Source organism: Phasianus colchicus, chromosome 1 (genome assembly GCF_987193195.1).
Source record: "Phasianus colchicus chromosome 1, bPhaCol1.hap1.1, whole genome shotgun sequence".
NCBI lineage: Eukaryota > Metazoa > Chordata > Aves > Galliformes > Phasianidae > Phasianus > Phasianus colchicus.
This window is the reverse complement of record NC_143436.1, coordinates 8,630,026-8,643,533: the sequence shown is the minus strand read 5'-3', so window position 1 is coordinate 8,643,533 and position 13,508 is coordinate 8,630,026. Positions and strand designations below refer to the sequence as shown.

The 13,508-nt window shown below is 43.9% G+C and overlaps 1 protein-coding gene across 1 annotated transcript in view; it reads right to left on the bottom strand.

The window, feature by feature from the left end:
• The window catches only part of ELAPOR2 (endosome-lysosome associated apoptosis and autophagy regulator family member 2), a 98,306-nt gene extending 93,060 nt beyond the window's left edge, over positions 1–5,246 (bottom strand). Inside the window, exon 1 of the mRNA XM_031590603.2 lies at positions 4,958–5,246. Within this exon, the coding sequence (XP_031446463.2) occupies positions 4,958–5,053 (96 nt within the window). The 5' untranslated portion in view covers positions 5,054–5,246. The remainder of the gene's footprint in view (positions 1–4,957) is intronic.
• Between the last annotated feature and the right edge of the window lie 8,262 nt (positions 5,247–13,508).

Genomic DNA, 13,508 nt, shown 5'->3' with positions numbered 1-13,508 from the left:
ATGATCAAGTAGTGTTTGGTGGTAGAAGAGTGTAATCCTTACTTTGTTTAATGTCTGCTCATCTTTTGAGTTTATAGTCTTGTTGCACCTTCCACTGCATCTAGTTTTCTTATTCTTGAGTCGTTAAGACCACGGTTCAATTTCCACTTTTCAAATTACTATTCATCCTCCTTTTGGGTTCCAAATCCCTTGGTCTGCCTATGTGCTAAATGGTAATGTTTTCTTCTGCAGTACCTATGCCTTGGCATCTGTCTTCTCACCTTTCATGCATCTGTTTCCACTCCATCGACTTTATTGTCAACAGTTTTATAGCATGGTTATTACTCTTCTTTCCTCATCTTTACGACCCTCCATCACATTGGCAAATGGTAGCTGTCCATTTCTCATTTCATCTCAGAGAAAGAAGTCTCTGTAGCAGGAAGGGATAAAAATAACACGATCTGTCTAGGAATCTTCCCACAGTTTCTTCTGCTGAATATGAATTACTCATAAATTAAGGGTCTAAAATCCTTTAGGGTGTTTAGAAATCAGGGAATACAATACTAGATCATCCCAGCAGCTGGTAAAGATAGCTGCTCTTTTGCTGCCAAAATAGCCAGTGTAGATGCTTCAGGGAAAGACAAAAGGATAGCAAGAAGGGACAGCAACAGAACCTATCCAGAAGTATTCCTTCCTAAACATTTGGCAACAAGGTAATCCCTTCTGAGACTTTAAACCCAGCAGAGACTAAGTCCCAGAGATCAAGTTCCACAAGTTGTTGAAAGCTAAATGAAAATAAAAGCATACCTTTTTAACAGTAATAGTATTTAACCATTCAAGTGCACATTTTCATTTCTACCTTATCCTACAGACTCACATCTCATTAGCTTTCTCTGCCCCTTGTACGTAACAAATGTTCTTCTTTTCCTCCCTCAAGTTATGTTTTTCTTATCTCAACAGCCTCAACGTCTTCTGTGATCACTGTACATTTCTTAACCATTTATACAGTTCCTCAGTTCCTGAGTATTAATAAGACACAAGAACAGTTATACATTATATATATTTTTACTTTATATTATATAATATATATATATATTAATTATACATATAATTATATGTATGTATGTATAAATATAATGTGTGTGTCTTTTTGTTTGTTTGTTTGTTTTTAAATCACCCACTCAACTTATTCCACCATGACACACTGGATGCTGTCCCTACATGGTCCCCCACAATGACACCAAACCTTTCTCCAAGCAGGCACAGTTCACTTACAACAGGAGCATACAAGATACTCAGATTTCTTCCAGCAGATGTTCCTGTTATTCCTGCCAGCCTATCTTTGGTGACAGGTATGCTGACTTCATCTGGTTCTGTTACATAACATCCTTCCAAGACTGACACATATCTTCTCTCCATCCTTACATAGAAGGACAGAGTTTCACTTCTCTTCAAACTGTTCATCTTACTACCTATTATATTGATTCAAGACACTAATATTCTTAAAATACTTCATACTTAGCTTAGGCACACCACTTTTTTTTTTAACATTTTCTCATCACAAAAATGGACATTATTTCAACTAGGTTGAAATAACGCACTTGACCCAGTTTCAAGTTCATGCTTCACATCTCTCCTCAAGATTTTCTTGGCTTTGTCTTGCAACTAATTTCATAAAAGACTTTTTCACTGTCCAGATAAATTATTCTATCACTTCTCTCTTCTCCAGAACTATCCCAGCAGATTCATACAAAAATACTTTCCCATACAGAAAGAATTTAGAATCACCCTTTCCATTCACTTATTCATTTTATAATTCTGAATCTGATTTCGCTGTTTTTCCAGTAGACAAGTAAAATATCCAATATAGCAGTATTACATGTATTAGGTGCATCAAAATTTATTGGCACAGACTGTACAGGGAGGTGGTGGAGTCACAGCCCCTGGAGGTATTCAAAAAACGTGTAGATGGGGCACTGCAGAACAGGTTAATGGGCACGGTGAGGATGGGGTGATGACATCTAAGATCATCCAGTCCAGCCTTTTCCAACCTTAATGATTCTATTATTTCAAAAGCACACATATTTGCTCTCAACTTGCACGGTGACTGAGAGAAAAAAAAGAAAGAAAACAGCAGCTCTGATACTTCTTATCTCTCTGCAAACAGTTTGACTGAATGGAAAGCAGAAGAGTCACTCATGATTTTTTACTGCAAATGCAAAAACAACAGAAGGAAAGGAACGATTACATGAAGAAAAGTTCTATTTAGACAGAGTATCAGCTAAAATTTCCTTAAAGCGAAATCTGTTCATTTTTGCAAGAGTCTCTAAGGAGAAAACCAAAAAAGACTCATTCAGCTGGAAAGTCCAGAAAAAGCATCAAGAAAGCACTGGAATACAAGGCATAATAAAACTGCACCCTGGGATGGCAGGGGGATGGGCATGAATATCTCATCATTTCCATCATGATAGCTGAATGTGTATTTAATGCCAGTGAAAAACATGGGTGTCATCAACTCCACTCAAAGTCGGAATTTATGCAACACATGAAACATGTGCATTAGTATCCCATTCAACATTAGCAAATGTTGAAAGCAGAAGAAAAAAAAAAATCACCAAGCAGTTATTCTCATCCTAATTTAAGTTACCAACTCATCAGAAGCACAGGGTGCAGCAATGGCTCCCCAGCATCTGCACCCCAAAGGTAATTCAGTCAACCAAGCCCATCTCCTAGAGATGCACCTAACACACCTGCAGAGCAGCTGCTGGCATTGCAGGGCTCTGAGAGACCTCATGGTACAAATGGGTATCACAGCCAGGATTGAACCACATTACTCCAGAAGCCCGTGGCTCCATCAGGGCACATCATGAGAGCCACCCACGGGAAAATTCATTTGAGCTGCTGCTCGTTTGGTCTGCGGCACAGACACACTCTTCCTAAATGCAATGTGCTGAACTACTACCATCCCTGATGAAAGAAACCAATGTCAAAAAGGTTTCCAGAAAGCCACATTGCAATACGTTATTATTTTACTGTCTATGCTATCAGAGAGCCACAGAGCCTCAGGCATAGCCAGATCCCACCGCTCCAAATGCTGTACCAGTGCAGAAATCCCACAAATTGGCAGATGCCTGTATTCCTCAGAACAATGAGGAGACAGAAAAACAAGCTGTCAAACAAAGAAGAAGGCAAAATCCCTTGTAGATTCAGAATTAACTACCTGCCAGTGCACTAAGCCTTGTGCTTCTCAAGCCTTTTGGGTATAAACCAGTAAGACCTGCACCAAGTATTCAAAGGACCATAATACCCTGTAACAGGCAGCTCCTCGGCCCTGAGTCTGCTCAACCCAGAGTTGATCACAACAGGATCATTGAAATCAGGCTGAATTACAGCAAAGGACAAAGTTTTGAGACCAACACGTAATAGCTGGGCATTAGCTGTATTTCAGATAAGCTACCTACTTTGTTCTTCCCTTTTGCAAAGCAGCTGCTCTGCTACCTTGGCTCTTTGCAAGCTGTTTTTGTTTGTGTTTTTTTCTCCTCCATCCAGACATGTTTGTAATTGTATTCCCTAGGATATTCCATTGCATGCAGCACACACACACCAGCACAAGCTATCAAACAACTCCTTAACCACATGAGTGAGGGATGTCTCTGTCTCAAAAAGCACTAAGTGAAACTTAGTAAACAACGTTATCTGTCATTCTGTAAAGGAACAAAGGAAAAACACTCAGGTCCAGACTCAAACTGGCACAGAGAAGGAGCCCAGCTGGGATTTTGGGCACCTAAATCGCAGGATGCAATGCTCAGAATTCCACCCATACCCTCTTGGTCCCTCTGTGAGGTTCAGCCATCACTTTTAGCCATCTGCAGAGACCCAACTTTCAAGCAAAGACTTTGGGATGAGATCAGCTCTAAAAGGACCCGTTTCTCTGGACTGAAAAAGGAGATGGGTGATTCAAAGCAGATGGCTTCTTCTTTCGGGACAATCAACATTTAGGAGAAGCATTCCCAAAACAGCCAATATATGGTTATCCCCCTTACTGCAAGATTCCCCACACCAGACTAATATCAAATTTTCTCTCTGATTCAAAAAACAAGAGATCTAACAGAGGCAGTATTCCTGGGATTGTGTCTCAGTGCATGGGCTTCTGCACCTCCTGCTGAGCAGCACCTATAATAGAACTGCCACCCGGAGCAGCCTGGTCTGAGGATATACAACTATTCCCTGCTAAACACTGCGACCACAGAAGGCACTGTGAGCATCCTCAGAGAGGCAGAAGAAGGGGACTGACTGCTGCCAAGTCACCAGCAGCTTCCTTCTTCCCAGCTATGGAGCACCGTTTGGGATGGTGGCCCATAGCCTCCTCATCCCCTACACCTGGATTTAAAGGACACAGACCCAGCCGCTCTCAAAAAGTATTGGAGAGGATATGCCTGCACGTAGGGATGAGGATGGAAACCTTGGAGTAAAGGAGCAGCCTTGGGCCCCTCCATCTAGGCCACTGGAGCCAGCACTGGAGCCAGGGCATCCCAGCAGCAACCCTGCAGTTCTCTTTGGGGTTGTCACAGCAGGACAGAGGCAGAAAGTTTCTCTCCTGATTTGACAGGCATGGACACTCTCGGCTGGCACAGGGGGGTCAGAAAAGCTTTAATCTCCTCCTCATCTGCACTGATTCAGCACAGTATTTAGAAAAGCAGCAAGGGCCACCCGAATCTCCCTGTTTGATTGTGTACTCTGCTATTTCCTCGCAGGGATGACCTCTGGAGGGACTTCGCGATGGCTACAGCGGCAGCACCACGGGGGGTCCCATCTCCTCAAGTCCGACCCCACGAGCAGCCCTACGGCGCGGCAGTACCCAGCCATCTCCCATACACACACATATAGGGTGCCCTCCCGCATCTCATCCCGACCGACGGCCAAAACCCCAGAGCGAGGAGGAGAAAAAAAAAAAGAAAAAAAAGAAAAAAAACCTCACCTCTTCGCAGGGCGGCAGCTGGAGGGCGGCCGCCTGCCAGCCCAGCAGCCAGCAGCACACCCAGGCGGTGCCCGGGCACCAAATCCTCCGCTTCATCCTCCGCTCCCGCAGCGGAGCGGCCGCTCACCCCTTTCCCCGCTCGGCAGCCGCCGCTCGGGGCTCAGCGGCCCCGCTCCCGGCTGCGGCTTCTGCAGCGGGGCATAACCCAGCGGGGAGACGCACGGAGCTGGCACGGAGCGCAGCGGCCCCGCCAGCCCCGTGCCGGCAGCCGGCACCGCCACAGCCAGGAGGAGGGGCGGGGAGGAAAAGGAGGAGGAGGAGGAGGAGGAGGAAGGCGGGCAGGCAGCGCAGGCGCATGCTGCCGAGGCTCGGCCAGCCTTGGAGCGAAGCGGAGGGCACCTCCTGCTTGCACCTTCGCCATCTCCAAAGGATGAAATTCCTGCTGTGGGATGCCAGCCTGCGGCCCCTGCCTGCCTGCCTGCCTGCCTGCCCTGCTCCTGGCTGCAGGATGCAAAGTGAGAGCTGGCACCCATCTCCTTGCTCCTTCTGTCCTAGCGTTACCCGTTTTCCTCTCTTAAGCTGGGATCCCACCCGGTGGGACACATGGTGCTTGTCCAGGTGGGACACGTAGTTGATCATGATGGATCACGGTGGGACGTGGTGGATGCGTGGTAGATCTCTGTGGTGAATCACTCACTTACCCACCACATGGTGACTGTGACCCTTCTCTGTGGGATGGGAGAAGAGCAGCTCATCCAGGTTGGACGGGGACCTGGGCAGCCTGATCTAGTGCTGGCAACCCTGCGTGGGGCAGGGGGTTGGAACTGGATGATCTTTGAGGTCCCTTCCAACTCAAGCCTGACCCAAATGCATACCCAAAATTATGCAGACTTCTCTCTGGTTGCATTTCAGGCCAGATTTTGTTTCTCCTTCCCCAGAAATACCCAACTGCTCATTCCCCATGACATGTTTTAGTGCTTTAAATGCTACTCACCCTGGCAGGCGTCTCTGCTGTGCTTGCACATTTTCCTGCCCCCTTCTGTCCCTTCCTTTCTGCCTCCTGTTACCTAACAGCAAACCCAGCACAGCACAGCACACTCCACGTCACCAGCACAGTACGTTCCTGTCCCTATTGATCTACCTTTTCTTGCTCCAATACATAATGCCTTTTTTTTTTTTTTTGTACTTCTAATTTGTTGAGTGACTTTTTTTTTTTTTTCCTTTGGCAATTTCACTGGAAGTCCTGCTCACTGTGATGCATGTTTGACTCAGCCTTTATTCATCTGTTGCAAAGAGATCAGGAGCAGACCTGTGTGACCCATCTCACCATCCTTACCCACTGTCATCACTGCGACTCCATGCTGACACCAAAATGGTATCATTAGCTCATTTTATTCATTTGGGGATCTTGCCAGAGCAGTCTGGAGGGAGCTCAGTGATGCTCTGCTAACGTCAATGAATCTGAAATTTCCTTTTGTTCTCAGCCTGCCTTGCTCTGCTTATAGCTCTGGCTGCTGGAAGGAAAACAGATTATCGCTTCTCAGGCTGATGGTCCTCATCCCTCGCCAGGATGTCAAATAAAGCATTATGTACACTCTTACACAAAATGACAAATTATGTTTCTCCCCAGATGAAGTGAGGAGCAGGAGAGAAACTGCGATGGTGCTTTCTGTTCTGTGAGTGTTGCATTGTTCCAGATTTGGGGAGATCACAAAATCAGTCCCACAGATTCACTGCTCCCCATAACTGTGGGATAGAATCCTGGGGTGAGATGTCTGAAAGCAGCCATTTAGGCAGAGTTCAGCAATTACATTTGCTGAAACAAAGCACAAAGCTGCAGGCACTCCTAGGCCTGTAGCACTGGAGTAAAGCAGGAAATACACAGAAGAAAATGATGTTGGTTGGACTCAGCATGCCTTTCATACCCGGAAAGTGGGTGTAAGGTTAACATCCAGAAAAGTGCTCAGCTTGTTCCGGTTGTTGGCCTAGAGACCAAGTTTGGGCTGGGAGGCAGTCTGGGGGTTTGCATGCAGAATTGCTTCCTATTCACCATCCCTGAGTGTGTTTAAAAACCATTTGGATGTGGTGCTCAGAGATGTGATTTAGCTGTGGGTTATTAGTTAGGGTAGTATGGTTAGGTTGCAGTTGGACTTGATGATCTTTAAGGTCTTTTCCAACCTGAGCAATTCTCTGATTCTGTGCTTAAGAATCACAGAGGAATAACAGGGGAATTGCTGCCCCCAGTGTACTGCTGATTCCATGGGATGCTCAGAAAGGCAATGGAGCCACTAGTGTAGCAGCAGCAGGAGTCAGCCTTCCCATACAACGATATCGGGATGGGTCAGGAAAGGGAGTGAGTCCCCGAGTGGGCTTTATCAGCTGCTCTGTTACCCTTTTGTTTCACTCAATTATTTAATTTTAAAACTCAGAAAGAGAAAAACCCAATTTACAACTAAAGGGCTGGAGACTTCCAGTGGCGAGTATTATGTCAAAAACTATTTGCTCTCCTCTCTGAAACTTGCTGTCTTCCTAGCAAGAAAAAACAGTAAGATCAGAGGGTGGGTTTTTTTTCTTGTTTTGTGTTTCAAAGTGACAGAAGATCCAGAAATTTCTTGAGCTTTAACAGCAATGTTGTCACTTTGGTTGCTGCATTATTTGAATAGGATCCAAAATGCCTGTGATGTTAAATCCTGCAAATCTTACCTGAGGGCAGCATGGCAAAAACTCTGCAGTGCCTACTGAGCACAAGGACAGCAAGAATTTATATATATGTCTATGTATATATAACCCCAATAGTATATATATATATATATACTATTTTAAAAATTAATCAACTCAGGTAGACTTGTACTAATGAGGCAGAGGAAGGCTGTGCTGGATTTAGGAAGCATGACATAATTAACACACACTAACAGGTAAGAAGTATGTATACAGGAGCAGAGTTAAAGGTTTTTTGTATTTAGTAAAAATACATAGCAGTAAATGTCTCTGGGAGCTCAGAGAATGTATCTAAAATCTTGACCTAATGTGATCTAATATCTAATATCTCAACCTAATCCAAGTGAGAGGATACAAAAGTAATAGAGAAGAACCACACAGTCGAGTTACAAACAATTGCCTTGCTCTTCTATTTCAAAGTACAAAAAGAAAAAAGGAGGAAAGCCAAGTAGTAATAATTCCTACTGCAGCCACTGTGAGATTTGTTTCAAGCTCCATCTCCAGAACTGCCTGAGCTTTCTTGTGCCTCTCCATGAGCGCAGTGTAAGCTAAAGATGCTCTTAAAAGTGCACCTTCATACTGCAGTCACAGCTGTGCTTAGAGAAACCTGATCATTTTTAAGCATTAAGCACAAAAATCTATAAATAGTTCTTCCTGCCAGCAATGAGATGTTAAAGTTAATGATGGACTTTGGTGTTTACAGAGCTTAAGCCATGGGTTTCTCCCGTAGCCAGTTACCGTGGTGGAGGAGCTGCCATATGTCGTTGCTTTTAATGACACCAAGTGAAAGGGAAAATTAAATGGCTGCCAGCTACTGTTTGGAGACAGCAATTAGTAACTACACTGGGGATTAGTCAGGCCTGTAGGCTGACATTGGCTTGCGTGGGAATATATCACAGAGGAAAAGAAACTGTTAACCCTTTTTCATTCTGCCTGCTCCTGATAAAACTCGTGGCTGGTGGAAAGGTGATCAATATGAATGGGTTTTCTTCATTGGGACCCGTCTCCCAGTGCAACCAGACCACAGAAGAATGAAGAAGTTTGGGGTATGTCCTACACTGCAGCAGGGGCACACATGGAGAGCTCAGTGCTAGATCCAGATGTGGTTCCCCTTGAGCTAGAGAGCAGCCACGTCAAACCTGGAAGCAAATGTAAGATTGAGACCCTTCAATGACAGTAAGATATAGCAGTATGGTGCAGTTAGGACAGCCCAGCAGCCAAGGCAGGGCACCAGAGGGATCATATCTGCCAATCCCATTTGGAGAAGATGCCACCTGCCCAGTCCATGATGCTCCTCACATCCTTGAGTGCCCAACCTGAAGCTGCTACCCATCCGTCAGCACTGATGAGGAATTTAAAGCATGTTTTAAACATTTAGAACCAGCTTTAAATGATACCCCAAAGTGTCCAGGGCTGCAAGCAACGATAGTGCCCATCTGATATGCTTTAATCACATATTTTAAGAGGGGCTGAATGTCACTTAGGAATGTCTTTTCTCTCCATTAACTTGCACCTAACCCAGTCACGGGTACCTACACATAGTCAAATGAATCCCACCATTCTTTTTCTGCTTAGGGTGCTCCTTGGATGAGGTCTGTGTTCTCCAACTTGGGTATGTGTTACGTGGCACGTCTCTGCCTGGCTTATACAACACAAACCACAGTCCCATTTGCATCCAAACCAGAGCACAGCACACTGAAATGGACCAGGGAGAGCACAGTGTGGTTGCTGGGCTACATGATCTGGGTTGTGCAGGCTTTATCACGTAGCTGTGGTGTCCTTATGTAAACCCACACCTGCAAAACCCTGCAAAAACACTGGCTTTTTGGCTAGAGAAAAATCAGGATCAGCTTCTGCTGCCTTTTTTTAATTGCCACTCCGGTGTGTAATACTCAGCACTTATCCCTTTCCCTCCTTTTTTAATGCCCACATTTCCAATTACTGCATTTTGACCTCATCTCCCTAGAGATGCCCCGAATGCCTGTCTTTTACTTTTCCAGCAAACTTCATCTTTTGCATCTCCTTTTGCATCTCCCCGTGTGTCTTCCAGTTGTGATCTGTTCATGCTTTCTCTCCTTGTGACTTTAGGTGAATTTTCTGGTAAATCATGCTCGTTCTTGGCATTAGAAGAATTCCTTGAATGCATACAATTTAATATGGGTTTTTAAAGGTTAAACACAAAAGATCCAAAGTGTTCAGTGCCTGTTTAATCTTATAGACCTGAAAGAGAGAGGTGAGAGAGCTAAGCTGCCTTTCTTGAATCTGAATCAGAAGAAATTCAGCTAGAAGAGAGGAATTTCTCTGCTTTCGAGACATCAACATGATTTGACAGCACCTTCTTTGCTTTCCAGACTAAAGGGAAAACACTCATGTTCCATTTTAAACTATATAGGCCAGGTTATTTTTTTCCCCCAGTGTATTTAGAACAAAAAGTAGCAACCACTGCATTAAAATCAGTTAGCATGTTTGTTTTGAGTAAGGAGAACAGCAGTGGTAAATATTTCCAGGATGACTGATGACAAACAGCAGGATCAGCTTTCAAACTCTTTTGCTGTTGCCATTAGAGTTTCTCAGTCATCCATCCACAGCTGCCTTTTCCCAGCAGACCTATTTATCTGCTCTCGGCTAGTAGGAGTGTTTTGAGTAATGATGATTCCCTTGACTTTGCATGTGAAAACAAGCCTTATTAGATGACACTTGAGGCTCCCTCTTGGCATGGTGATGTCCAAAGAGAACACGTGGTCTGGGAGTTTGGGTGAGCCATCTGAAAAGCAGTGGGGCTCTGTTCAGAAAGCTAAAAGATAAAATCTATACATTCCAGCTTTGTGGATTTGGTGCATGAAATAAGTTGAGATGGATGATGCTGAATAAATAACTTTTTAAGGAAAGGTTACCTGGACTAGTCGTGTAGCCATTTCCATAGTGATATTGGGAAGGAAAATGGTGGAGTCGCCGTCCCTGGAGGTGTTCAAGAAAAGAGGAGATGTGGCATCGAGGGACATGGGTCCATGGGCATGGTGGGGATGGGTTTAATCGTTGGACTGGATGATCTTAGTGGTCTTTTCCAACCTTGATGATTCTATGATTCTATGAATATTGAGGCTGATCATCTTCTTTTTAGGTTAGTGAGGGCTTTGCAAATGCATCTCCTTGGCCATAGGAAAGAGCAGAAGGCAGAACATCCATGTCATAGTGTCCCCTGGAAGGAAAAGGTGCTCATATTTTCCATTGAATAATTTGATCTTGATCAAGACTTTAGTGATGAAAACAGTACATCAAGGGTCTTCTCAAAGGTCTTTCTGCCCCTTGAATCAATGACAACATTTCGTTGCTCTTCAGAATCTTTAAAGAAAGCAATGCCTGGCTCTGCCAAGGAAGTCAGTGTGAGCCACAATGAGCCAACATTAAAATGCTTCTGAAAGTCCCACCTGCTTGATAAACAGGAACTTCTGTAGATATGACATATTTTATTACCATATTGTTGCTATGGTTGGCAGCAAAATTAATTGCACCAACATGCCAATAGTGTTGACACACACAACGGCAGCAAACAACTGTAACTCAGTATTAACATCAGTATTGATTTTCTGCTCCTGGAAGAGCTTTTGTAAACTTTCATAGAACAGTTTTTCCAAATAATAAGCGCCCAACTAAATGTCACAGATTGTAAGAAAGTCATTTGAATAGAAGTCAGAGATATAATTTATGATGTGAAAAGCCAACTCGGATCTCAAATGCATGGATGTGAAATTGCAATGACTCTACACCAGCATGCAGCCCAAAAACGTCCTTTTAAGGTGATTCCAAGGGGATGCCAGGACTGAGCAGCCTGATCTACCCTGATAAGCTGACCTACAAGTCAACCTGAAGTCCCATTTATGCTTAAGGGACTTCAGCAGGAAGGAGACTGCAGCCACAAACATTCCATCATCAACATCTGACTCTGCTGCAAAGTGTATAAAGTGTCTGCAAATGTAAGTAATGCTGCAAAGTGTGCTTCTATGTGTAGAGATCCACACAGGTTAAAGCAGAGTACATGGTATTAGATGGTGGTGCAGCTATGGTAGGCATATCTTAAAATGCACAATACTTTTAGCAACTCTGTCAGTGTCTAAGCTGTTTTCACCTCCATCATCAACAGTCCAGGAAGCAATAAATCCCATAAAAGGTGTTCACAAAAGCAAAACCTTCGTAATGACCTATTCTTTATTTATTGCAGTTAGATGAGAGCATCTAACTGTCACATGTATCATATATTTGAGAGGTTATTACATCCTATCACTGCTACAGTCACCATGCAGGTTTGCTGCAGTTTGGATGAGTCACAGAGCATTTATCCAGTGCAGTGGACCCAGTTAAGTTTAATTTCTGAAAACAACTTCTGCAGCCATTCAGATAGTGCATGTTCAAAAATAAAGATTGCATAAACTCTTTGCCTACCTGGCTGAATTTCCAGACCTCCTGTCCTGAAACTTCCACATTTTTTCCTTCATTAACTCCTTTCTCTCTGTGTTCACTATTGATCTACATGGAAAAAGGGAGACCTGGAGCCAATCCAGCAGAGGAGTAGCCCCCCATTTGGGGGCTGTTACTCCATGGGTGCTTTCATCCCTTTCAGGAGGGAGGTCTGCTTATTTGAGGAAGGATTCATTGTTCTGGACCTGGGCTTTCTGCAGGAGGAGAGAGCAGATGCAGGTGTAACTCTGCAATACTGTCCCCACTTTCAATAGATGCCTCAGAATCAATGTCAGATGCTCCACACATGATTCATGGACAAACCATCACTTAAGCAGATCAGTAAGTCCTGCAGTCTAAAGCATATTTTGACCTCTTTAGGAGAACAAAGATGTTTCACTCCCAGGAAATGTGGCAGTATTTGAATAGAGGGAATTGACTGTGCCTGTTTACCATTTCCACCTTCCTTAGACACAAATCTCAGCTTGATTTGCTCCACAAAATATCAATGGCTCTGTCATCTTCTTTAAGTTCAGTAACACATCACAGTATATACTTCATAATACGCAAATGTAAGTTTGCATTGTAAGGGGTGAAGTGACTTATTGCAGCCTACACCATTAATATATTAGCAGTAGGCTAAGTAGAGTACTTGTAGGTACCATTTTATTATATTATTAGTTGTTTCCTTACATATTTGCTTTTCTCTTTACTACTTTTCTTGATGTCAGATTACTCCCTTCCTTAAACTGCAGCTTAATGTATTGCTTTACCTAAATATTTACTTTCCCAGTGCCCTCTTTGCCTACAAATTCACTTAAAATGTTTGGAATGAAAAACCTGGTCTTCTGGTTTATCTTAAATCCTGATTCCTGGTAGAGATTCAACTTCATAGCCAACCCCTCGGTTCTGAGATGCAGAGCAGTGCAGTAAGGAGGAGTCCCTGCAGACAACTGTATCTGCCTGGTTTCACAAGCACTATAGGGATGTGTTTTCCACACCCATCAGTGCCACTGGCTCATTCCAAAAAACATATTCTTCTCATCCTATACCTTATTATTTAGTCTCTACTTAAAAATCCAAGATGGGATTTCAATAGACTTGAGAGATGCTTTTAATGGGTGTTCTTCTCCAGACAGAACCATGGCTTCTGCTGTCTCTAGGAAGCTGTTTTACATTTCTTTAATTCAATTTCTGTAAATTAGTATTTACCAAGCCTTTGAGATGCTGGGATGAGAAGGAGTTCATGTGATGGAATCATAGAATGATCATAGAATGGCTTGGTTTGGAAGGGACCTTAAAGCCCACCCATCTCCAATGCCCTGCTGTAGGCTTGTTGCCCCCCACCAGCTCAGCTGCCCAGAGCCCCATCCAACCT